Source organism: Diabrotica undecimpunctata, chromosome 10, assembly GCF_040954645.1.
Source record: "Diabrotica undecimpunctata isolate CICGRU chromosome 10, icDiaUnde3, whole genome shotgun sequence".
Classification (NCBI taxonomy): domain Eukaryota; kingdom Metazoa; phylum Arthropoda; class Insecta; order Coleoptera; family Chrysomelidae; genus Diabrotica; species Diabrotica undecimpunctata.
In genome coordinates this window covers 44,089,556-44,117,344 of record NC_092812.1, presented here as the reverse complement: position 1 = coordinate 44,117,344, position 27,789 = coordinate 44,089,556, and the positions used below count along the sequence as shown (strand labels likewise).

General features: G+C 31.9%; 1 protein-coding gene across 2 annotated transcripts; it reads right to left on the bottom strand.

Moving 5' to 3' along the window:
* Nucleotides 1-107: 107 nt before the first annotated feature.
* Nucleotides 108-27,789, bottom strand: Argk1 (Arginine kinase 1). 2 transcript variants are annotated; one of them, XM_072545800.1, is made up of 6 exons: nucleotides 27,630-27,764; nucleotides 6,870-7,298; nucleotides 2,031-2,209; nucleotides 1,151-1,462; nucleotides 718-1,094; nucleotides 108-600 (listed from the first exon to the last, which is right to left on the bottom strand). In XM_072545800.1, the coding sequence occupies exons 2-6, from the start codon at nucleotides 6,920-6,922 to the stop codon at nucleotides 388-390; spliced, it is 1,134 nt and encodes a 377-aa protein (XP_072401901.1). In that variant the 5' UTR covers nucleotides 6,923-7,298; nucleotides 27,630-27,764; the 3' UTR covers nucleotides 108-387. The 2 variants fall into 2 exon arrangements, with proteins under 2 accessions (XP_072401901.1, XP_072401902.1); XM_072545801.1 differs by lacking the exon at nucleotides 6,870-7,298 and having other exon boundaries at nucleotides 27,630-27,789.

The following is a 27,789-nucleotide window of genomic DNA, read 5'->3' as shown; positions in this document are numbered from 1 at the left end:
GAGAAGTTACAACCTCATAAATCAAAATACCTGAGGCTTTTTTTTTTGTTTTATGAGGAGATGAAATTCTACAAGTCAAAACGTGGGTGTAGAAAATAAATACAAAGTTTTTTTAAAATACTACTTTATTTAGGAGTTTAATTAAAAATAATTTAAAAATAGTGATAATAATACCAATAAGATTTGAAGTTGTTGAATTTTTTTTTGTTTAAAACAAAATGTTGACTAGAATATAACTTGTTTACGTACTACAACGTTTCATTGAATAAAACATCTTATGTAAACTTTGCTAATACCTTTGGCATTTTAAATAGAAGTAGAAAATAAAATATGTATACATCACTGCTTATAAATACTTTTAACTGATAAAGCATACTGATAGACGTTTTACAACTCTTTCTCGATCTTGATGAGTTCTTGGATACCATCGTACATTTCTTTAACGGCGTCATATTCGGTCAATCCCATACGTCTCTTGTTGGAAATGTCATAGACTCCTCCTTCAGCTTCTGTGTGCTCACCACGAGTACCACGGACTTGGAGATTGTATTTTGCAGCAATCTCTTCCAATTTAGCCATGTTGGCAGCTAATTTAGGAACCTGAAACAAAAATCGTCATCATCATTTTTATAAAATTTACCATTTTACCAACTAATGTGTAAAAAAAGATGACACGATATATCTATATAATAAATATACAAATTCCTGTTTTTTTACCTTAATGTGAACAGAAGCACGAACAGTGGTGCCCAAGTTAGTTGGGCAGAAAGTAAGGAAACCAAGCCTGTCATTGTGAGAGAATGGAATTCTTTTCTCAATGTCATTGACAGCGGTAACTAGACGTCTGTAGACTTCTCCTAAGTTACCACCCATTTGCATAGAGATGAGGCGAAGATGATCTTCTTCGTTGCACCATACTAAGAAGGTTTTGTTTTCGTTGTGGTAGATTCCACGACCAGAGGGCCAGAATCTGCAGGCGTTAGCAGCTTGCAAGAAACGGTCACCTTCCTTGAACAAGAAATGGTCGTCGATCAACTTTTGCTGGACGTCTTTGCTCATGCCAGTCAATGGGTAGAATGTTCCTTTAAGTTCACCTATGAAAAAAATATGTTTGTATTAAATTATACAGGTAATAGTTTAAAATATTTACCTTCAAGGCCAGAGAGAGTGCTGGAAACTTTTTGTTCCATTTCTTTGTATTGTTCTTCGGTCAAGCATGGGTTGAATGGGTATCCTTCCATGGAACGTCCGCATCTGACACGGGTGGACACAACAAATTCACCGGTGGGGTCTAAGTCGCCAAATACGCTAACGTCACCCCAGTTCTTGGGAGGGTGCTTGTCGGTTTTTTTGAATCCACCATGGTAGTCTTCAATGATGGGATCGAAGATGTCAGCAAAGACGGTGTAGGATTCAGCATCTGGGGCGTAGATACCTACTCCGGAGTCATGGTTTTCTAAGCCTGTGGAAATACCAAATATATCGTTATACTCAGAGCAACGTTTAATAAAATATAATATATATATATATATATATATATATATATATATGAGTACATGAGAGTTGTGAAAGATATGGAGTAACAACTAGTGTCAGGTGTAGGAGAGACATAAATTTTATGCAAAAGTAATCCTTTCTATGGACCGTATTAGAAGATAGATAAGAGAATTGGGCCTATGGATTGTTTGATACAATAATGGAAGTGGACAAACTCTTAATGAGTAGAGGAAGTTGAATTTTACTAGCTATGTATACAAAAAAAGAAGATATACAATAATGTATAAACTTCAGGACACAAAACTATTTAGTCACACCATTAAAATATATAAAAAAACCATTAAAATATATGAAAAAGAGTAATTGACAGACGGATTATTATTTTTGGTCTGGCTTTCGTAAATCAACACTGATTTTGGATCACGAATCACACCAGTTCTATATCCAATTTTTAATAATATTATAGTAAAAACTATTTGATGAAACGTTTTAAATATCTTCAGAATAACCTAAATATAAAAACATATACTTGCCGGATTGGATAACATCCAGAAGTGTGGAACCGAAAGTGGGGGTTTTCTTGGTCTTGAGGCTGTCGAAGATTTCTTGGGTAAGGTGTTTCTTTAAGAGGGATTTGGAGTTGGATTCTTTAATCTTGGCGAATCCGCTTTCAAGTTTGTCCAAAACGGCAGCGTCAACCATGGTGGCTTTTCTGTAAAAAAATATAATTTATCAATACTATATGTATTAACATTACCATGATTTGCTTCTAAATATTTTTTCAGTTTTCGACAAACTTAACACATATTTACATTTTTTTTACTTTACGTAATTGCATATTTTGCTATATAGTTTTACTGAGCTGTAATATGCAGTTTTTTTTATGGAAATACAATAGTGTGGTTGTATATTAATAACTGCAGTTAGATATTAGTAGATAAGTGATTTCTTATAACGAAGTATAAGGAAGTAAAAATATAGCATAATACGGACAAAAAAACGATGACTTAAATTCAAATTAAAATTGACTTCAAGGACAGAGAAAGATCGGCAAAACTATCAATTTTACACTATGATCAAAGAGATAAATAAAGTTGTATCTAACATCAGGATTTTAAGTCAAAACTCCACCGAAACAAAGTTTTCAAAATTGATATGAAATATAATTGAAGACCTGGGACATTATTTTGAGAAAAATAAGATTTTACCAATTTTAACACACTTGGCAATAGGTCAAGAATGTTGATTGTCTGTTTGCTCAGACTGTAAGCGAGCCAACTGTATGAACTATCTCTAGTGTAGGAAAATAGAAGCTACATATATTTTCACAAGACGCTAAGAACAGTTTCCTTTGACTTATTCCTCTGACTGTTACTACAAAGACGACAAATACATTGTTTATTTTTGAAGTAATTAATTAACATTAATTCAATAATTACTTGAAAATATCATAAAGATTTATATGAAATTTTGCAATTTATGCAATTTAATTGAATGGTTAACAATCGTGATATTATGAATTTATCGAAATCCAAAGATCGAGATGCTGTTTCGATAACTAATAGAGCAATAAGATACTGTGAAGAGGGTATACTAAGTTTTAATCTATCGGGTTTTAAACAGCTTCATATAGCAACCCAGATAAGGCAAACAAAAAGATACAGCGGTAAAGACATAATTGAAATTTATACTCGAAATATCACTTTTCGTAGAAAAATTGCAATTGGTTTTGCCTAGAAATATGTCTTTAGAAAAAATTACAAAGATGCTCTGGTGGCCTTATCAAAGATCAAAGATATATGCTCAGTATATGTCATAAACACAGTACACTAAATAAGTAATAAAAACATATAAATCCATTTACTACAATAAATAAGTAAATAAATGTCCCAATGAAAACAAAACGTGTGATCCATGATTTGGACATCTAACAAGAATGTTAAGCAAGGCTATGGATGTAACATAAAATCCACAAGTCCCCAGAAATAGATATCATGATTTATGAAATACCAGTAGACTAAAAAATATTATTTTTCTTATTTTTTCTTACTTATTTTGCGTAAGGTCATTGCTCCACTTCTAAAGTAGAGCCAACAATTCGTTGTCCTGCTGGAGATTTATCTCCAGTGATCCTTCGTTCTTACTTCCATTTCTGTTATTTATGATATTTCCAGCAATCTTTTAGTGGCATTTCTAATCTATATTCCGCATTTTACGTCATGGTACATATATATATATATATATATATATATATATATATATATATATATATATATATATATATATATATATATATATATATATATATATATATACATATATGAAACACAAAAGGTTAATGCGAGTTAATAGTAAACTAAGGTAATAAGTATCGGCATATCTCTCAAGACGAAAAAAGAAACAAATTGGTATAAAAGATGGAAGATACGTATTTTTGACTATTTGTTCGTCATCAGTACGGTGCAGCCAAGTTAGAATAGGAGAACATTAACTTGAGAAAAGATCACTACAGGAGCAATGCGACCAATTAGTGGCAATATTGTCAGGATCCAGGTTTTTCTAGCCCTATTGCCACAAATTGGCTGAATTGCTCATATAGTGATCCTTTCCCAAGTTAATTTTCTCTCATTCTAACTTGGCTGCACCGTATTCGCATTAACCTTTTCTTTTTGTTTTAAACGTTTGACATTCCTTTTTTCAGGTAGCTGTAGCTTCCTTCGGAGTTGTTAGTCTGAAAACTCAGGGTCTTTTAACATTATTGCCGCAAATTGGTTGCATTGCTTCTATTATGATCCTTTCCTAAATTAATTTTCTCGTATTTTAACTTTGCTGAACCGTTCTGATGACGAACAAATAGTCAGAAATACGTATTTACGGTTGCCTTCCACCTTTTTTACCACACTTTAATAAACCGTACATCCAGTAATCCGCCCGCGTCTTCTCAACCCTTCCCAAACCACACACCGCGTATGCTCACCGTCACGTCAGAGTCTTAGAAACCCAGAAAACTTATCAGGCGCATGTGTCTACATATTTAGCTGCTGTTTTAAGTAAAAATATTTTAATTAAAAAACTGTCAAGTAAACGGAAATATAAGACTCTAGCTTTGAAAGATAAAATGCACATTTTAAAGAAGTTAGACAGTGGAGAAAACATGTGCTATTTTTTAAGAGAATATGGAGTTGGAGGTGCTTCTTACACGATTTTCAGAATCTGGACCAGAAAAGCGTAAAACATTAAAGAGTTGTTGAATGTCCAAAAATGGAAAACGGTCTCTTGATGCAAGAGCGTTCTAAACACATTTCTGTATCTGTAATCTTGCTAAAAGCACAAGCAATCGAATTTTATAAATATATTACAAAGAAAGGCGATTTTCGGGAGGGTTGAGTGGCTGAATAATTTTAAAAATCGTTTATTTACCATTTATCCAGCATTTTAAAGACAAAGTGGAAGAACTGAGTCTTCTTCGTAATTAATAATTTTTTAATGTAAATTTATAATGCAAATGAGAGTGCTGTATTTTGGAGACTGTTGCCCAACAAAATATTCGTATCATCTAAAGAAGCGAGCGCACTAGGTCTTAAAGCGAGTGAAGATAGAATCACATTTATGTCGTGTTCAAATGATACTAGAATAGACCAATAGGATTTGTTAAAGTTGTAAAGCTAAAAATCCCAGAGCTTTTAAAAACATTTATCTGCCAGTCTGTTACACGAACCAATTTCAAAGTTGAGTTACAAGAGAAATCTTTAGTGATCATAGCCAATGCTCTTCATGAATGAGCCGCCACTGTTTGTAAACAATCTCGAACATTGGTAGTTTTTATTTATATAAATTAAGCTGGAACCTCCGCCATTATATTGATACATTTTAATAAGTTAGTACCTCAATCGATATTACTGATATTGATCGATATTACTGATATATCGAGTTTACTGATATTTAATTTTTTATTGCACTATAATTTAAATAATTTAAATAGAGATTTAATATAGTGTGCAGATAACTTAGTATAAGCATTTTTCAGGACCGTTTTAGTACCACAGTTCGGAACAAGTTCCTCCACCATTATTTCTGAATAGTACTCATATTTTGAAAAATATGAAATGGCAACAAAATCGATAGAAAATTATTACAAAGTTATGACACAAAAATAAAATAGATAAAATTGTGAAAGAAGTATACATGTGACATAGGAAATAAAATAAAAAATTAAATAATAGGTAAAGCAGTGATGTAGTTCGACATAAATAACACACAGTGATTGCAAATATGTAGAATAGATAAATCAATTTAGACATTTTTTAAATATCAAAATTATGTTTAGTATATTCTGTATCTATGTAACTACCTAATATAAACTCTTAGATATATAAAAAACGAAACAAAAATTGTCGCTTAATATCAGAATTAATAGAAAAAAATCTACAAACAAACTGATAGATTAAGAAAACCACGTGTCTAAACTTGACATTTAATATAATGTATTCAAAACTACTTTTGGGTATAAATATCATAAAATTATTTTAACACCCTCGAAAAGATTTGAAGTAAGCTAGAGAGAAGATTCCTGCTATCCAAAGCCATATAGAATCACATGGTTAGAACCGAAAGACATGTTTAATTTAGAATTTGGGAGACTCTTCTGCCTCAAATGATGATTGAAATATCGTGAGACATGAGAGAAAGTGAAAGGCTGTAGCCATAAGGGCTCGTGGGAGAAATATGTCTTATTAAAGACTTTTTTTGTCTAGTTTTGTTTCACTTTCACTTTTTAATGTTTAAAACACGCTATACTTTTGTAAAAACTAACAGTCTTTTCAAAATATTGATTATTTTTAAAAAACCATATATATATATATATATATATATTATATATATATTATATATATATATATATATATACATATATATCTATATTCTTGCAAACTTTTTTATAATAAAACAGTTCAAAGAAGTAAATTAATGTCTTTTTCTTCTGACCGGTATTTCAATCACGTTGAGATTATATACTTTTTGATATATCAACATCTAATAATTATTAAGTACAGTCAATATATAAACAACCAGTGATTAATATAGATAATACAGATAGAAAATGAAGCCGTTTATTGAAATAAAGAGAGCATTACACACATATATTTGAGTACGTATATCTACATTGGAAATCTACTTAAATTGCAATAACGCCCATTTGTAAGACAGAGAAGCACATCACCGAGTTCTAATGATACACTTTTGCTTAAAAAGAACTTAACAAAACAGTTGAAGTCGAAAATAAAATATAGATAACATTTACATAAAGCGTTTAACACATTGTCAGGCAGACCCCATGCATATAGACACCAACAGGATATGTATATTGTACAAACCCAGAGTCGTCCTGTATTTCCTTTTTATTTTCCTTAGATGCACAACCACCCATCTTTGAATATAATATCTAGCTAAATAAAAAAATTTAACACTACGTCTAAATACTTGACAAGACCTTTTGGCATGTGTGTTAGGTGACGCCCTTCTGGTCACTTTTCAGACCTACTGTATAGCCCTTCCAGTTTTCCACTGATTTTAGCACTGTCTCCGGTTAACTATTGTATATTTCTTGCCGGGTGTCCGCACTACTGACACTCTGACTATCCTATCCACAAGCAAGCTCTAACTCTACTCAATGTCTGCTAAAGGGGCGCTGTTCTCTACCTCTAATCGATAGATGAGTCATTTAGCACGCGTCTCTACCAGATCGAATTTTCTGTTGTTGAGACATGAGCGTAACTACTAAAACTTCTTCAGGTCAATATTCCCTATAATTTAAAAGGAGACAATTATATTTTGGTACTTTTTTGTTTATATTTCATTTTTTACGAGAGGGTCGATTGATACCTACATGGTTTAACAAAGAAAATGCACATCTTTTTGAAAAACAAAAAATTATTTTTTTTATATTCTATTGGTCGCTTCGAACACTTATTTCAATTTACTTGTTACCTTAAAATTATACGAAAATCGCTTATTCCTGAGCTACTTTTTTAGGATAGGAAACAGATTAAAATCAGCGGGTGCTAAATCTTCGTATATGGTGAATCAGGCAATAATTCAAAATCCAGTTCGTATATTTTGGCTACTGCAGTTGTAGAATTTTTCTTAAGACTTTATTTTGATGCGAAAATATTTTTTCTTAACTAAATAAGGCTTTTTCTTCGATTTTTCAGTTATTGATTACGTCTTTTATAAGTAGTACGAGTAGACCAAGTTAATTTCATGAGAAAGCCATAATCTTTCCTACTAATCAACCCGTTTGTACTTTCTTTGCTAGAAAAACCTTTGTAGATATTGTTTGAACTATTTTTTTATCCACGGCTGTGAAAAGATGAACAAGAAGTTTTGCCTCGGACTAGACCGCCTGGGCATCCAACACGCCAATTATGTCAACAGTGATTTGAATATAGTTCTGCTTTGATTTTTGTTAATGTTAAGCCTTTTAAATGAAAACAATTTGATATTAATATTGATTTGACCTTACGAAGGTTATTAATTGTTTAAAACTACTTGAGAGAATATATAAACTATTAAAGGATGGTTATACGGAAAGGTAAACATTTTTCCAAATTTGCTCTTCTCTTTGTTAAACCAAGTAGTTTTTGATCGACTTATATGGATAAATGATTCCAATATTATAAATTTATAAAGTCATAATCAGGGGACAAAAACAGATTTGGTAGATTTGAGACGATATTTTTTAATTTATTTTAAAATTTTTTTTTGTTGCAAATGTTTTTTCATGTCGATATTACGGAGTAAATAATTGTATTTTTATGTTTCAAAAAAATACATTCATTAAAAATTCTGATAAATTGACTGCATATAAATAATATATTAGTAATTTTTCTTGCTAATACAGTTGATACAAGCGGTAGACCTTAGCATTGGGAAAGCAAAAAAAGAGTAGAGAAAAAACTGGTTTGATGGGGACTGCAGAAGAATCCTTGCGCAAAGAATTAACGCAAAAATGGAAAATATTAGAAGTAATACAGAAACACGTAAAGAGCATTATAAAACCAAAAGGAGATCAGCTTAACGATCATACAGACAAAATAAGAGAAAATTACTAGAAAAACTAGAAATAATAGAAGACAAAAAATGAGAAATTTTTATCAAGGAGTAAAAAGAGACGGGTGATATAAAATAAAAGTAACATGTTTTGCAGAAATAAAGATGGTATGTTACTACGAGACAATAGAGAAAAATTAAACAGATGGGCAGAGTATTTCGATGAATTATTACGAACACAAGAAACAGAACAACAACGAATACAAGCATCCACACAGCACGAGATAATAGAAGTAATAAGTGACTTAAAAAATTATAAAAGCGCTGGAGAAAGTAGAGTGCTAGCAGAAGTATGAAAAGTAGGAGGATATATACTGCAGTAAAAGATCGATTTATTATAGAAATTTGGGAAAACGAAAAAATGCCATAGCAATGGAATACAGCACTCATCTGTCCAATTCACAAGAAAGGTGATAAAACTGTCTATGAAAATTGCAGAGGAATCGCACTATTAGAAGTAGTATATAAAGTATTAGCAAAAATTATACGAAGTCGATTAAAAACCTACGAAACAGAGCTAATAGTAGATACCAGGCTGGTTTCAGACATGGAAGAACAACAACGAATCAAATTTTTGTGCTTAAATTATTATAAAAGAACAGGTATGAACAAAACCTTGGTTTACATATGCTCTTTATTGATTTTAAACGCGACTCCATCTCATGAAAAGTACTATACGAAGCAATGACATCAGTAGGAATATCAGAGAAACTGATACGATAAGTTAAAATGACGCCAACTAATACAGTCAATGATAGAAGCCAGTCTTTCAAATCCTTTTAACGTCAATAGAAGATTAAAACAGGGAGATCCCCTGTTAACAGATTTATTCAACCTAGTACTAGAAAAAATAATTAGAGGAACCAAGATCCAGACAAGCAGAACGATCCTTAACAAAAAACAACAATTCATAGGTTTCGCAGATGACTTGGTATTTGTGTCTCGTTCAGGAATAGAACTTAAAAAAATGTTTACAAAATTTGAAGAAGAAGGTAGAAGAAGGTAACTATAAATCAAGAAAAAACCAAGTATATTGTAATGAGAGGGGAAAATGCAGAAGAAAATAAATAGATCACTCTAAGAACGAATAAGGTAGAGCATAATTTCGAGAAGGTAACAGAATTTGAGTACCTGAGAGTAACAGTTACAAATAGAGGAGGCGAAGAGAGAGAGAAATAGATAAGCGGTTGTTAAAAGGCAGCAAAACAGTAGGATCATGAAACGCACCGCTGACGGCAAAAAATGTGTCTAAGGTAGCCAGGATTCGAACTTATAAAAGAATAGTGATACCAACAGTATTGTGTGCATGTGAAACTTGGACAATGAATCAAAAAGAAGAAAAAAGTTAGAGAATTTTGAGAGGAAAATGCTGAGAATAGTATTTGATGGGATAAAGGAGACTAATGGGAATGGTACGGAAGAACAAATCAGGAGTTAATGGAGATTTATAAGAAACCCAAAATAACGCAGAAATTCCGAGCGAAGAGTGTTAGATGGTTGGGACATGTTTTACGAATGACAAGAGAAAGAAACATCCTCAGAGTCCTGCAAGCAGAAGAATTATGGAAGAAAAGAAGAGAGAGAACCCGAAGGAAGTGGTTTGATGCCGTCCAGACCGACATAGAAGAAATGGTAACAAGAGACTGGAAAGTACAAGTGAAGGACCGAAAAAAGGGAAAAAACTAGTCAAAACTATCGAAACCAATGGCTTATAATTATTTCATCTTGTACTGCTTATATGTTCACACCATGCCGCAAGTTATTTGAGATGTTAGTAATACTGTTAGTTCAATGGCACAAAAAGGGCTCAGAAAAAGGCCAAAGATGACGAAGTAAACAAGACAGACATTAAAAGTCGTTAGACATTTTATGAAATTACTAAAGTTTATATGGAAAAAATTCTGCAAATGTTAGAATACAAGAAAACTTAAAAAACAGTTTTATCCATTAAGTTTCTTTTTTAGATGTGTGTATTGGTATTTCATTGCTTTAATACCTATTTTTATAATTCTTTTTATGCTGTCTATAAACAGCATTTTTCTTATTTTTACATTTAATAACCATTTATCTTGTTGAAAACGAAATTCTGGAAGTGGAGAAAATATGAAATTGTTAATAATAAAATACTAGATATTGATAACGGTGAAGAAGGCCTGGGAAAGCTCAGGGATAAGTTAAAGAAGAAACGATAGACGCTTGGGAGAGCAAAGGGGACGACCACTAACATACCCAGAAATAAAACCGCTTTGTTTAGAGATGATGTATGGATAAAATGTGAAAAAAAAGTAAAAAAAAAAAACAGCCAGACTATTTCCCGATATGAGGGAAGAAGAAGAACAATCAATTATCTAGTTTCACCTTTTTTAATGGCATGTTTTGTAATTATTGAGTTTAATTATCTTCCACTTCTCCGCGTCCTATCAACCTATCAATGTTTTATTCATTGTATGACGTAATTTTATATATTTTTTATTAAATTGGACTCTGTTTAATATTTTCTCATGTGTTTGGAGGTTTATATATCTAACTAATATTGGAAAATATATGTAAAATTAGTATAGAAGTTTAAAAGTACTTTCTGCTTGGCAGTTGTGTTAAAATTCAGAAGTAGGAAATAAATCTTTATGTTATAATTTTCGAGAACCGTCAGGAGCTTTCGTGTTTGGAATGGTGCTGTGAAGCAAATGTTTAAGTACATATTGAAGCAAGGCCTCGATCCAAAAAAAGTTTGGCAAGAGGCGCTAAAACCTAGACAATAACTGCAAACTACAATCTATGATCTTTATTCGTACTGGTCAGACTTTTCGAAGATTTTTCTTTGTTGTGTGAACAGTATTTATTATCGACTATTTTTTTAAACCGTATGTTATGTTATTATTATTTTATATGCTATTTAATAAATATAATTATGTTTGATATAATATTTTCAACGTTAACCATTTGTGTGCTTGATACATAATAATCTTAATGTATAATCCTTATTCCATCTAATGGACATTTAAAAAAAAATCTTCCTCCGTATTTTGTTAAATTTATATAATTTAGATCGTTAATACAAAGGAGCTAAATATTCTAAAGACGAGTAGACAACAAGCATTTAATGATTCTAAACATAACTATTTGAAAACTAAAATTAAATGAGCTATATATATACCGCCCGCCGTGTACATCGCGTACGTCTTCCAGGATTGATTTACTTTTGCCCTTGGCAATGAATTTAATGAAACGTGGGTCATGGCATACGACGCCTTTTTATCTATATATTTAATGTTTTGTTGGGATTTATGGCAATTTGTATAGTTATCAACATACGTCAGTGTAAATGCAAAGAATAAATTTGTTTTGTTTTGAACGTAATACATTCGTCCATAAAGTTGAGGATTTTTTTCCTACCCAATCTTCCACCGTGTTTTACCTCCATATATAGCTCTGAACATTTTATTTTCCACCTTTCCAATTTCTCTATGATATTTGTATTGTTCGTACTTCACTACTATATGACTTGGAAATATAAAAGACAATTTAAATTACACGAACTAGTAGTTTGATGTAAAGAATAAAAAAACTTTAAAACTGGAATAAAGCCAATGTTCAAATGAATATATCAAATACTACTGAAATGAGAAAACATTGGATTTGACGAGTTGTCAAAGTATATGATGAACTATAAATTCGACATATACCCTGATATACCGAGTTATACCTAAAATTACCAGAATACAACTTTATTAGAAAAGTAGATGTGAAAAAGGGCCAGTGTGACACTTTATGTGAAAGATAAACTGGAACTATACAAAAGATAATTGGAACCTAACTTAATTTTTTCGAATTTGTAGCTATAAAATTTACCAATAAAAACAAAAATTCTGTCTTTATAAATATTTATAAACCAAAATTTAAAAGGGAAATTCCCAGTGGTTGGCTGTATACCTTAATTAAAAAAAAAATACTATGAAATAAAAACTTCTTAACTAAAATGTTATTTTTAATTTATGGTAAAAATTTATTAAAAATTTTAAAGTCGGTTGGTTCAGTGGATCAGTTGGTTGTTGCCACTTGTTGGATCAACGACTTGCTAGAGCCGGGAATTTTTACGTTCAATTAGCAAGGTATCAAGTATCAAGCTACAACATTATCATTAGAATATCATCTAGTACCGTCAGTGAAGCTGGGTTATCGCTATAAGATTTAAAATTCTGCATGCCTTTTTATCTATAGGCACTGATTTCTGTAGTGAATTCATGTGTTTTATCCATCTTTATGGAAAAAAGTAATTCTTAAACCTTTAGGACAAAGTAGGTGAGCAATAAGAATTGAAAGACTTAAGGCCAATAAGTTTGGTTATTTTATGTACCTTCTTTTTATGCTCCCTGATATCAAGGGGACCTTTGAATGTACATATTTCTACATGATTCTGCTTTAACTTTTAGTACTGCTAATTTAGACTCTCTATCAGCGACTTTTAAATTCTCCTGTTGATATAAAGCACCTATCTTCTCGCTCCAGGCGCACTTGCAGTTTAGATATTACAAAAAACAATTTCTGCTATAAATAAAAATATCACAACTAAACATCTTAGTGTTTCTTTTCTGGTTCTTTTTGTTATCGTTCTGTCATCGCTAAGAATATAAAAATATCTCCGATAGAGTAGCTAGCTTTTCCTTACCACTATCAAAGAGATACAATATACAAATGTATGCCCGATTATATATAACGATTACTTACATCGACGAAGAAATAGAGGAATTCTACAGTAACATAACTGAAGCATTAATCATTAAAAATCCCTTCAAATATTTAATTGGTGACTTTTATGCCATAGCGGGAAAGACAAACGACAAGGAACAAGCTATGGTAAAATATGGAGTCGGCAACAAAAATAAAAAATGTCTATTGCAAATACATTCTTTAAGAAAAAATAGAACAGAAAATCTTCTTGGGCAGCCCCAAATGGTACCACTAAGAACGAAATTAACTTCATTCTAACTAACAAGATTGCTACAATAAAAGATGTCAGTGTAATAAATAAATTTCAATTTAGTTTCTTATTCTCAGAAATCAACAAAAGAATGAAATTGCCTTGGGCATCTATTGGTAAAAATGCAGTTGTATTTAAATCCAGGATGCCACTCCACCTGAAGAAAAAAGTGCGAAACTTGGACACTAAAGAAAGTCGAGCGAAACTCAAAGTCATTCAAAGGTCAATGGAACTAGGTATAACAAAGAGAGATCGAAAAAGAATAGAATTGATCAGACAGAAAACCGAGGTTTTGATGTAATCCACAGAATTAAATCTTTAAAATGGCAGCGGGCGGGACATTTAGCGAGAAGAACTGACAATAGATGGTTCAATAGCATTACACTGTGGTATCCAAGAGGCGTCAAGAGACCAAGAAGACGTCCCAATTTAAGATAGGACTATGCCATAAGGAAATAAGCCGGTATATACACTGGAAACCACTTATGGAATAAAATTGTTTGTCTCCTTATTTTAGAAAATAATAACAAATTTTATTGTTGAAATACCTTAACTTTTAAATTTAAATGTGCGCTTTTTAAACATAAATTTGAACGTACAGGGTGATACACGTAAGTCTGGCATAGTCCATAATCTGTATTTTAAATGAAACACCCTGTATATTTTTATGTTTTTAAAAGCTCGTTAACAACCTGATCTCAACCAACTATATCATGTAGGGTCTATTATGAATAATACAAGGTGAAATTTTGAAATTAAGTATAATTTTCTTTAAGACAATTAATTCATAGAATACCCGAGGTAATTGATTGGGTTACATTAAAATAAATGCTCAAAATGTTCTCCACATTGTTGTTGGCAATAACACAGTCTGTAGTTATCCTTTCTTTGAGATCTTCAATGCTACTTGGTTGTGTTGCATATACTTTGTTCTTGAGATAATCCCACAGAAAAAAAACCAAAGGCATAAGATCTAGCGACCTAGCTGGTCTTGCTGGAACCAGACAGTTTCATGCGGTAGAGTCGGATCTATTGGATTGGGATATAAGTTAGCCAACTGAGGAAGAACATCGTCTCTTAGAATGCTTAAACATTTTTCCGCTGTCAAATTACCATCTACAAATATAGGACCAATAATATGATCTCATATAATACCTGCCCAAACATTCAACTTTTGAGGATACTAAGTGTGTGTCTCACGCATCCAATAAGGATTCTCCGCTAACCAATATCTACAGTTTTGTCGGTTTACCTCTCTGTTCAATGTAAATGTTGATTCATCAGAAAAAAGAATTGTGCCAAGAGCTATTTCATTTGTGCTAATTTTATCCATCATTTTTTCGCAGAAATCCATTCTACGATCTGGATCGTCTTCTGTTAGCTCGTGCACCAAAGTCAATTTATATGGATGAAGTTTTTCTTCATGGAGACACCTTAGGACAGTTGTGTGACCCACATTATTTTGTGAAATAGTGAATTTTGTGAAATAGTTGTGTGACCCACAAGTGAAATTTGACGTGAATTTGACGTTGGATTCTCTGCGACACTTAACAAAATATCCACTTTCACCTCATCTTCAATGAAGTTCGGTTTTCTTTTCATTGGTTTGACATGTCCAAGTTCTCTGAATTGTGCATAAATTTAGACACAGTACCTTGTGCAATATTAGGCAACTGAGGATACCTCTGATTAAATAAGTTTGCTACTTCAACTTGCCTTCTACAATTCTCCCCGTAACCGATCATCATTAAAATCTCAATTCGGTGGGTCTCAGTTAAATATTTCATTTTTATTTCTGCAAGAAATTAGCTTTTAATTAGGAATTTATTATTTTAATGTAAAATGTCAACACACCAACAACTGATTGATAACAATCCGCATTATTTACGGATTTAGTTTAAATAGCAGACTATCTAGCAGAGTGTCTCAGAGTTTTTTATTATTTTCTATAACAAGGGCACAAACAATTTTATTCCATAAGTGGTTTCCACACTATATATGTATATATATATATATATATATATATATATATATAAACTTACAAAATATAAAACTAATAAACAAAGCATAAAAAGATACCGCCCACTTAGAATTCATTAATAAGTAACAATGGATGCAACAACTACTGTGTTGAAGACGAAGAAAAACACAACGTGAAAAGAAAAAGGATACAATTTAAGTGTACGATTTAAAGTGTTTTTTTTATATAAAAATACCGATGTATCGTGAGTTATGGCATGGTATGCATTCATATTATATTTAAAATTATGTAACTCTTTGCTATTTTTATCTTTTTCGCCAGTAACAAACACAGCTTGATACCTAGTTTTATTTTCCGCCCCTTCTCAAAGATTTCTAACTAATTTATTGATCTGAACCACTAATAGAAGTTTTGATATTGATCTGATTATATATATTTCTAAATATACTTTTTATGGATTGTCATTATAGTTTCTGTTTTTCGTTTATTATCTAGAGTCTAAGCGAAAAATGCGGAGACACGTCCGATTTGAAATTTATGGGAACATTATTACGTATTTATTTTCAGTAATCGATGTTATAACGTCATAAAGAAGCCGTCCAAAGTTTTTTAAATAAAAACCTACATTTTTGTAGAGGTAGTTGTGCTCTAAATTTACTAGTTTCTTGTATACAGATAGTGAAATTTCTAGGATGAGTATTTTGTGTCATTTGCACATTTTCTATTGTTCTCCTGTTTCTTTTTCGTTCTTTTAGAGTATTCTTGAATCTGACATCTATTAAATTGTCCGTTGTTTTGTTTTAGTAATATTATATGACTCTCTGAACAATAACGTTGATCCCTTAATTGTAGCACTTGTTTTGCTCCAGCCATTTGGTTTTATTTGGCTATTACTCTATATGTCATCTTCTGTACCTTGTCTTTAGTATTTGTCACTTTCTAACTGCTCCTTTTATTGACTCTCTGGCTAAGTTAGCAGATATCTGGAAAATCATTCAAAAACAGTTCAATGTGGTTTTCAAAACAGTTTTAAATATCCTATATGACAAAACAATATCTCGATGTCATCATGCAGATTAAATTTTCTGATATTAAACCATAAATATAAAATTTGAACTTCTGCAGAATGAAAATAACAGGAAAACGCTCGGTGTTGATATTTTAAAATGCCAGTGCATGATATTTCACTATGGTAGCTAAATATGATAGCTATTCAAATCTATTATATAAATAATTATTCAAAGGTTTTTATTTTAGAACCCTTTCAGATATTCAGGATGAAAACATATTCTCCCGGTATCATTTTCAACGGGTGCAGCTCTGTTTTCCAATATCCTATCCAGTATTGGACAAAAAATATAAAATATTAATTTGCTCAGCACAGAATTGACTGCAAATAGTCAGTATTGATATTTGAAAATGCCGGTGCATGAAATTTCACAACATTAGTTAAATATTTTAGCTTTTCATATCGATTTTATAAGTACATGATTCAAAGGGAACCATTTTATTTTTAAAACTAATAATAAACTAATAAACTAATAATTATAAAATGTAAATTTACCAGTAACAAAATTGACTGAAAAAAATTTACTTTCAAAACCATTTGGGATGTTCCGTGTGAAAATATTTTCTCTCTGTATCATTTTCAACGTGTGCAAGCCAGATTTCCATTCTATTCCGTATTGGATAATAATTATAAAATGTAAATTTACCCAGAATAGAATTAATTGGAAAACAGTCACTATATATATATATATATATATATATATATATATATATATATATATATATATATTAAACCGGTGGAAAGATAGGTCACAATAATGGTTAAATATTTTATTTATTCACATCAATTTTGCGTTTCAGTAGTTAAAATTTGATTCTTCACTAGAATTTAACAAATAATTCTTCTTCTTTTTATAGTGCCATGCACCTATAGTGCGTTGACGAATTATCTTAAGGCCAGCTGTGTGTCTTTTGAGGCATGTAAAAGCTCGCCAATGTTATTTATGCCTGCCCAGTTTTTTATATTCCGTAGCCACGAGATTCGCCTGCGACCTACTTCTTACCTGCTCACAATCTTTCCTTGGATAATTAGTTGCGGGATTGCGTATTTTTCCTCTCAGGATATGGCCCCGGTATCCAATTTTTGGTACCTTGATTAAGTTAAGTAACTCTCTCTTAGTATTTGCCCTTCTTAAGACTACCTCGTTTCTCACTCTATTTGTTCATCTGTCCATGGTATGCGGAACATTCTTCGCAAGTCTCAGATTTAGGAGGTTGAAGGCAACTTGTTAATGGAGGCTATTTTTAACGTCCATGTCTCCATGCCTCATAACAATATGGACCATACATAGCATTTGACCATCCTGTAGTGGAGATTGAAGGAAATATTGCGGTTACATAGTAGCGGCTTACATTTAATAAAATCTTGTCTTGCTTGTTCGGTATGGCCTTTTATTTCTTGTTGAGGATCCCATTTGTCATTCATCATCATTACCAAGTTCTTCTTCTTTTGGCATCATAACCCTGGATGGGTCTTTGCCTGTCTGGCTATGTCCTTCCATTCAGATCTCTCTTGTGCCCTTCTTCTCCATTGTCTTATGTTCATTGTTTTCAGGCCGTCTTCCACGTCATCCAACCATCTCGTTCTGGGCCTTCCTTTTTTTCGCCTTCCTATGGGCTTCCATTGTAACATTTTCTTTGTTGTTTTTGCATCGTTTTGTCTCTGCACATGTCCCAGCCATGACAGTCTTTGACTTTTCACAAATCTTACAATGTCATAACCTTCATTTAACTCATTTACCTCGTCGTTTCTCCTGACTCTCCATGTGCCATCTTCCTCTTGTATCGGGCCATATACTTTCCTCAGTATTTTTCTCTTGAATGTCCTGAGTTGGGCTTCATCTTTTTTCGTCATTACCCAAGTTTCACATCCATAGGTTACTACGGGTCTAATCAGTGTTCTGTAGATAGTCATTTTGGTTCTTTTGTCTAATAATTTCGATGTCATCAATCTTTTATTAGCATAGTAGGTACGATTCCCGCTGGAAATACGTGCATTACTTTCGCTACTTACGGAGTTCTTCTGATTGATTCTGTGCCGAGATATGTAAAGGCATCCACTCGTTCGATAGTATAGTTGTCTATTGTGATATTATTTTCATTGTCAGTTATTCTTTTGACTGTCATATACTTCGTATCATTACCAAGTATTTGAATGTTTTCACTGGCTCGATTGGAGCATTATCTACTTGCAGGTGTACTCTTAAAAGTGTGTTTTTTCTTATTGCCATGTCCCGCTTTTCTTGTAGTGATTCCAATTCTTCACAACGTTCTTTCATCAACCTTTGCGGTTTTAATTCCTGACTATGCCTATACGGTCTGCGTTGCTCCATTATATCAATTATCTCTTCCTTCCTCCACTCGTTTTTGTGATTTCTTCCTATTTTAATTATGATATAGCCATTTTTTTTCTCACAGGTTTTCTTTATGCAATTATTTGTATATTTCTCAAGTTCGTGTTGATGTGCTTACTCTCATTAATTCTCTCGCGTTTATGTGTTTTTCTGTTAGATAGTTTTTTAACCTTTGCCAATCGAAGCTTTTTTTTTGCGATTAGGGGGTTGTGGACAGACGAAAAAATAAAATATATAGATCAAAGGCAAAACAATAATTCATATTTCATGAGTTGACATTATTAAATATCATCGCTTTAGTTGTTTCTGCTTAAAAAACTCCCTATTTAATTGGCATTTGTCATTATTAAACTATTAAAATTATCTGTGACAATTATTTGTGTACCAGAAAGTAAAATGCCATGAGAAATTATAAAAGCAAATTATGTTGAGTTTATTTTTGAATAACAAACCATACTACGCCATTACAGTAACTAATATATTTATTTGTTGAGTTTTTGGCATAATGTTAATATTTATTTAAGATTTCGTTTTGTCACTAAAAATCATTTAATTTAGTAATAAATGAAGTAATTTAGGCATTTCCTGGAATGTTGTTAGTGAGTGGTCAATAATCTAAACAAATTACATCATTTACATAAATAAATTTTCATTTTTTTACTATTTAGTCACCAATTCTCTAAAAAGGAAATTTTTTTAGAAACACTTATCGACTTTTAGAAACTTTTGGAAAAAAAACCCTTTACGTTTCAGTGTAGAGAGTATATTGTGAGTGTATTGTATATATGTAAAATTTCTCTAATTTTTTATACATTTCATCCATTATCTCGTATTCCTTGTCATTATTCTTGCTCCTAACTATGTTTTCTGTTCGTTTTTCAAAATTACAACTACAGAATTCTATGTCCCCTTTGGCATTTCTCGTTTTCTTCTCTTTTGGATCTTAACCTCTGATATCTGTTTGGCTGTCTTCATGGCGTCCAATTTTTCCCGGTGCCTTCACCAACTCTGCTGTCTTTTTTAAATGAGCGTTGAAATTGGTCCTACTAGTAGATCTTGTTTCTCATTTAATTTATGCGTATTGTGAACTTTACTCTTCTCAGCTGATTAGTCTTTACCGCTTGTATTTTACTTTTAATTTTTTTTGAAAGTACTCATGATTTATATACATACAAGGTATAATTGCCTTTTGGTTGATAAAACTTCAGGATAAGAATAGTACATTGTTTTTTCTACTCTTTTGTTTGTTTCTATTTGCTCTTTACCATCATTCTACATGTCGATACCTAGATATTTATCGTGTTTGACTTGTTCTAAATCGTCATCAAATATTTTTATATTTAAGTCTACATTTTACTGTTATCACCGTCACCTTAGTCCCCTTCTTATTCAGTTTTATTATTATCATTATTCATTATCTTGTAGCAATTTTTCCATGATAAATATGAAACTCGCCTGAAGAATGATCAGGGAGACTACTTACATAGTCAGAAATAACTAGCTTAAATTTGGACAGACTATGCTTCGTTCCTTTTTACGGATAATAGACCAACTATGCCAACTACTAACTCACCTACGGAAAATTTATATGGCCCTCCCATTAATTGTGCCTAGGTGGAGTACGTTATAAAAGTATCGAAACTGGGCAAGGCCCCTGGACCGGATGCCATTACTACGGAAGACATAAAACTGTTGGAAGATGAAAACTTCGACATACTGGTAACAATTTTCAATGCCATATATAAAACCGACCACATTCCAACGGATTAGCTTTATTAAACCTTTATAATGATCCCTAAATCACAAAATGCGGTAAAATGCAAAGACCACCGACTGCTCAGTTTAATGAGTCATTTACTTAAAGTATTTTTTCGCATCCTCAACAGAAGAATGTTCAGAAAACTGAAAGAGATAAGCGGCGAGACGCAAGTTGGGTTCAAGAGCGGACTGGCTACACGTGAAGCAGATTTCTGCTTTTATACGCTTGTACAAAGCTGCATAGACCAACGAAAGGATATATTCATCACATTCTTAGATTATGAAAAAGCGTTTGATACCGTAAAACACGATGGAATGATAAACATGCTACAAAACGCCACCGCGATAATCACAGACAACGAACATGATACGCAGTTGATGCTAAATAAAATATAAACCGTAGGAAAAACATATGACTTGAAGATAAATGCTGGAAAAACTAAATGTATGGCAATAAGAAAAAAAGCATTTTTAAAAGTACAACTGCAAGTAAAGAATGCTCCAAACGAGCAAGTGAAAACATTCAAATACTTGGGAATGATAATGAATGACCAATGGGATCCTCAACAAGAAATGAAATGCCGTACCGAATAAGCAAGACAAGCTTTTATTTAATTTAAGCCGCTACTATGTAACCGCAATTTTCCGATGAAGGATGATTAAATGCAGTGCATGGTCCATATTTTCCTACAGCATGGAGAAAAGCTCCAGGCTCTGACAATATACTTGCTGAATTCCTTAACTACGGAGGAGAAACTCTACATAGACAAATACACAAACTAATAACACTTATATGGAACGAAGAGAAAATACCAACAAAATGGCACGAAAGTGTAATAATCCCCATCCATAAAAAGGGAGACAAAACCAAGTGTTCTAATTAGCGACATCTCCCTACTTAATACGGCATATAAAATCTTATCAAACATCCTATTAAGTAGGCTGACACCGTTTGTAGAAAATTTCATGCGGGAATACCAAGCCGGTTTCAGAAAACATAGATCGACCATAGATCAGATCTTTACACTAAGACAGCTGCTTGAAAAAGGATGGGAATTCAATAGAACTATCCATAATCCCTTCATACATTTCTGACAAGCGTACGACAGCATTAAAAGGGGTCAGATGTGGAATGCAATGGCAGAACTTTCAGTTCCAAAAAAACTTATCCAGCTTGTTAAGTTATGTGTGAATAGCTGTAGATCCAGAGTACGGATAGGTAACAAACTCTCAGAATCTTTCGAAATAAGCAATGGCCTGAAACAAGGAGATGCGCTGTCACCTCTCCTCTTTAATATCATCCTGGAGAAAGTAGTAAGAGCAGCACACCTTAAAATAGAATTACTGACAGTAAATGGACCAAAATTACTACTAGTATACGCAGATGACATTGGCATTGTGGGAAACACTGTCACCAATGTGAAGGAGACTTTTAATAAATTGGAGGTAGAGGCAAAGAAAACTGGTTTAAGGGTAAACGAAGAGAAAACCAAATACATGTGCATTAACAGACAAAAGGTACGAGATAGAATAGGGCAAAATGTGACAATAGACCCATATAACTTTGAAAGAGTGGAGAGTTTTAAATATATCGGAGCAACAATCACTGCAGATAACGATATCGCGGAAGAGATTAAAGAAAGAATTCAGGCAGCAAACAGATGTATGTACAGCCTCCATAATACTATTAAATCTAAAAGCCTAACACGAACATCAAAGATTAGAATATATAAAACGGTGATTAGACCGGTGCTCATGTATGGGTGTGAGACGTGGACCCTGACCAAAGAAACTGAAAGAAAACAAACTTAGATGTTTTGAGAGGAAAATCCTCAGAAGAATCTTTGGGCCTTATCACGACATTAATAGCAACCAATATCGAAGGAGAACAAATGCTGAGGTCAAGAAGATGTATAGAGCGAGCGATATAGTCCAAGAGATTAAATCCCAACGTCTTAGATGGGCTGGCCATGTCCATAGACTCCCTAATAACCGCCTTGACAAATTAATATGGGAGGAAGCCCCCACAGGAAGAAGACCCTTAGGACGTCCACGAATGCAATGAAGAGACAATATATGGTCAGATCTAAGAACATTGGGGCTGCCTACTGACCCAACTATTACGGACAACCATTCAAGATGGAAGCAAGTTGTGCAGTCAGCCAAAACCCACCCCGGGTTGTAGTGCTACGAGAAGAAGAAGAATAATGGAGACATGGACGTTAAAAATACCATTTATTAACAAGTTAAAGGCCTTCAAAATGTGGACCTTGCGAAGAATGTTTTGCCTACCAAGGACAAATAGGGAAAGAAACAAAGATGTTTTAAGAAGGGCAAATCATGAGATAGGGTTAATTAACTTAATTGGGACCAAAAGGTATGACAAGGTACGAAAAATTGGATACCTGGGTCAGAAGAGCTGTAGGTCTTAGAAGAATGTCGGGGATACGGAATATAAAGAACTGTATCGACATAAAGAACACTGGGGAGCCTTTGCGTCCGCAAAAGACAGACGGCTGGTCTTAAGATAATTCGCCAACGCGTATTTTAGGTGCACAGCACTGTAGGAAGAAGCTATTGTTCCGATGATGCAATAATTACAATGTCACCTGCAAAAGTACAACTTTGAGTTAGATATCCATTGTGAATGCAACTCCATTGTAAGACTTTCTAATTATATTATATATGAGTTTTATGAATAGTGTGAGGTTAAGGGCTCCTCATTGTCGTAGACCTTCTTTAGTTTGGAACTATTCTGATTTCGTATTTTTAATGATAACACTGATGCATTTTTAAAAATATGAACAGTTAAAATTAGTCTTTTAAGTTTTTCCAGATCTCTTCTTTCAATTGTTGATAGTTAGAGTATCATTTCAAATAGATACTTTGCTTCTAATAGGTAATTTTTTTATATAACTTTTAACATTTAATTTTACTTTATAATCTAGAAGATTATTTCAATAATATTGTAGAAATAACTTCAAAAGCGACATTTTAACTGTTTCTCTCCAAAAAGTTAACCGAGACTTTTTTACATTATTTTTTAGATTAGCGACCTAAGTCGTTTTTTTCATTATCTCGAGAATGAGTCACTAGCAAAATTGGAGGATACAATTAAATTGATTCTGTAATCGTGGGCTTTCATTTGACACATACCCTAATCTTAGTAACAATTACGTCAATTTTATCTATATCTATATTCTATATATAATAAGTATTTCATAATTTACCAAAAATAAAAAAATTTAAAAATCAGGCTTTTAAATTATTTTATGGGAAATAATTTAGAAAATGTGCAGTGGTGGGACCCACTACATTGAACCTGAGAAATACGATATTTTTAATATTTAAATACATGATTGTGTATAACTTGATTAAATACACTAGACATAATTCATCATATTTAATTCCTTATTTCAAAAAGTATGTATACATCTCTATAAATTCTATCTGTTAAAATTACTTATAGTTATTGTGATAGAGTACAAGTTGTTTTCTTCGAATAATCAATTAAATTCTTGTATCAATAAGATAGTACTCGGTGGCAAATTACGAGATTATATTTCGTGTATTGCAAATCTTTAAAAGATTATTTCACGGCTTAGTAACAGCAATAATTATGATGTTATTGATATGTTCGAATTCTCTAAAACCAACTGATAAGATAAATTTTATTAGTAATACTCAAAAGGTAAGAATTTACGTGATTTTCACGTAGTAACAATAAAAACACTATAAACTATTTATTTCAATAAAAATGAATCATATTCTCCTTCCCAGTCATGCAATTATGTCACTTTCTAAGGTTTCTCAACCTGAAAAGTGTCAGTTCCACATTTCTTTTAATTATTCATTGCATAATGGTCATAAAACATCTAAAAATACTTTAAGAATATGTAGATTTATATTTGGTTTGTATAAAACTCCACATTCGTCGTCACGTCAAGTTCGTTGGAGATATTGATTAAAAAAAATTTCAAATATGTATTTTTATGAAAAATGTTTGTGAAGGGGATAAAGCGATCTACTATGGACATGATTTGGATATTGTTTTCTTGCTTTAATAAAATATTTTTTAATAAACGTCACAATTATAAAACGAATTGTTTATTTGACGGTTTCGCATTCGTCACAGAATTTATATTGTATTGTATTTATATTATATTGTCCCTTCAATAAAAAAATGGTGTCAACAATGACCACAGGATTTGCAAATGTCAAATAAATAATTTTGCTTTAGAATTGTCTAGTTGTTACATATTTGAATATACATATAGTCAAGTTGCTTTAATATTAGTCCTGATTTTTTTAATTTTGCGTCAAAATGATGTACCAAGTCTTAATCTCTACATCACGTGGTGATAATGTATACTTACAGCAAATTGGAGCAGTTGTAAATGGGATTAAATGATTTTTGGGAAAAACCAATTTTTGTGAAAAAGTGAATATAGGAATAAGGACGTAAAGCCTTTTATAATAGCACGAGATAATGATGGAAGCAAAATCGAAACAGAAAAAGTTTAGAAACCAAGTAGAAGTTCAATAAATACTAGGAGGATTGTTAAAGAAAACAATAAGCTAGGCAATCAAGCAAAAGGCAAGCATAAAATAGAGTAAATAACTATAACCACCACAAAACAATCCAATAACATGCTTTTGAAATTTAGATATAAGATTATCAAGGATTTCATGATAAAGGAAATCACAATGGAATTGTTTTTGTAATATTCCTAGACATCTTGATTGTTAAACTGAAAATTCAAAAAGAGTTCAACAATAAGCACCTTTTTAGAGATCAGCAGGTAGACATCTGGAGTGGTTGTAAATGAAATAAAGATAAATCATTTATGATATTAGGACGATACAGTGTTAATAGCAGAAGCCGATAACGATTTATATAAAGACTTATTTTCAAAAAATATTTACATTAAAAGATTATCAAAAGGAACAGAGCTAGTTGGTGAAATAAATAATAAGAAAGAAAATTATTAAAGAAGTAGGCACCTAGAACTCGGTATCTAAAAGGGGTTGCAAATTTCAGCTCTTTTCTGTATTGTACCATAAACAAACCAAATAAAAACATTGCTTCTGATGTCTAATATATAAATATCACTTTATTTAATGCTTTTGCACAGAACATTAATAAGTAAAACAAAAAGTGCAAAAATTCTTACCGTTATCCAAATTACTTTTGTTTATATTTCTATAAATAGTTTAGCAAAAATGTTCCTCCATTGCCAAAAAATAATTGTCGAAAAGTTCTTTTTGACCTTCACTAAAATAAGGATGAGCAATAGATATAAGAAAATGAAGAAGATTTTAAAAGTCACAAAATGGCGTTTCTTAGAATTCTAAGAAAAATGATCACAAAAGCCAGGTCAGGACGTGTCTTTGTAACCTACCCCGTAAATGCCATAACTAAGAACTAAAAACAAATGAAATGGGACAACAGATATCTACTTAAAAAAATTGAACCTACAGTTACCACCAAGTGCAAAAAAGGAACGAAAATTGTATACCTACTATATTTTATAAACCTTATTTTATCATACTTTTTAAACTTGTATAAATTATTAAGATGTCATGTTTTCTAATGTTTTTAATATATTTCTGTGAAACATTCGATGGTCTATTTAAAAATGTAACAGTTAATATAGTATTGTAGAAACACCCTGTAAAATGAAAAATATTTTAATAATTTGTAAACTATAACTTAAAGGATATTCTTATCTTTTAAAATTAGATATTTGACTTCGAAATGGCTTTTGTATAGAAAAAAATCTTTTAGTTTATTTTGAGAACCTTCCTAAATCACTATGTTCCATTTTTTGTCTTTCCTTTTGTTAAGATGCTTCTATTCTCCAACTTCGCCATGTCTTCTTTGACTTACTTCTTAATGGTATCTTAAGTAAGACTTAATTTTTAGTCCATGCCACCTAGCTCAGTATGTCTTTTATTTTTTCCACTTTTGGACTTGTAATTTTCATTTTTGTGTGTCTTTACATTTAAACATTATTTTATTGTTCTAAAAAGTGATATTTCCTATTTGAATTCTTCTTTTAAGATCAAATCTGTTATGCTTCTTTTGACTTGACTACGCCAAAACATTTAAGAAAGTTTCAACTTCAATAGAAAATATAGATGCTTAAACATTAACTTTTGCTAAGAATTTTATAAGTTGTCATTATTAGGTACAATATTGCAGACAGTATAATTAAAAGTATGCAAGTAATTGCCCAAAATATGAAAAATGTTTTATGTACAATAATGTCTTGATAGAATTTTTGTTTATTTAAAAAAACGATTCAAGCTATTGTATACCAGAAGTACACACTCTGTATATAAGTTAACGTATTTGTCTACAACAACAAGCTAACTAAGTTTAATTGATGTATTTAAGCAATTGAACAATTTTATGTTTGAGTCACCAATTACTGTCCCTAAATATCTATTAATATTCAGCTGTTTCCGTTTAAAGTGAGGGGAATTGACTGTTGGCACTAGATAAGTTACGTAACTGAGATTCGATTGACTCCCTCACAATTTTTCTCTATATTAGAGCCATAGTTTTAAGTTTCACTAAAAAGCCGCATACTAGTGTCTTGTGTTTTATTGATGTTATGTTACGTAATAGAAAATTTCAAAAAAAAAATTAAAAGAAGCTTCATTTAAACTAGATATATGCAGGAGATATATATTTAAGCAAATGACATGCAAGTTATAGATATGAACAAAATAAAAGGTTTAAAAATGTTGATGGAAGTCTAGGTTCAGCAATTTGTAGGCTAAACCTTGCTATAAAGTGGTATTGATTGTAAAATAAAATAGTAACAGTTGAAAAAAACTTAAAATCACAGGCAAAAATACATAAACAAACATTTTTTACCTTTAGGATCCTGAGATTTAGAACCTTCGACTCAAGGGGTACACACTTCACGAAAGTATGAACCGACAATGAAAATTACAACGCGCCGCTTAGAACAAATCTTTGAGCCTCTCCCACCTCCGTGACGCGAGAATTTCTCTAGCGAATAAGAGCTCTGAAC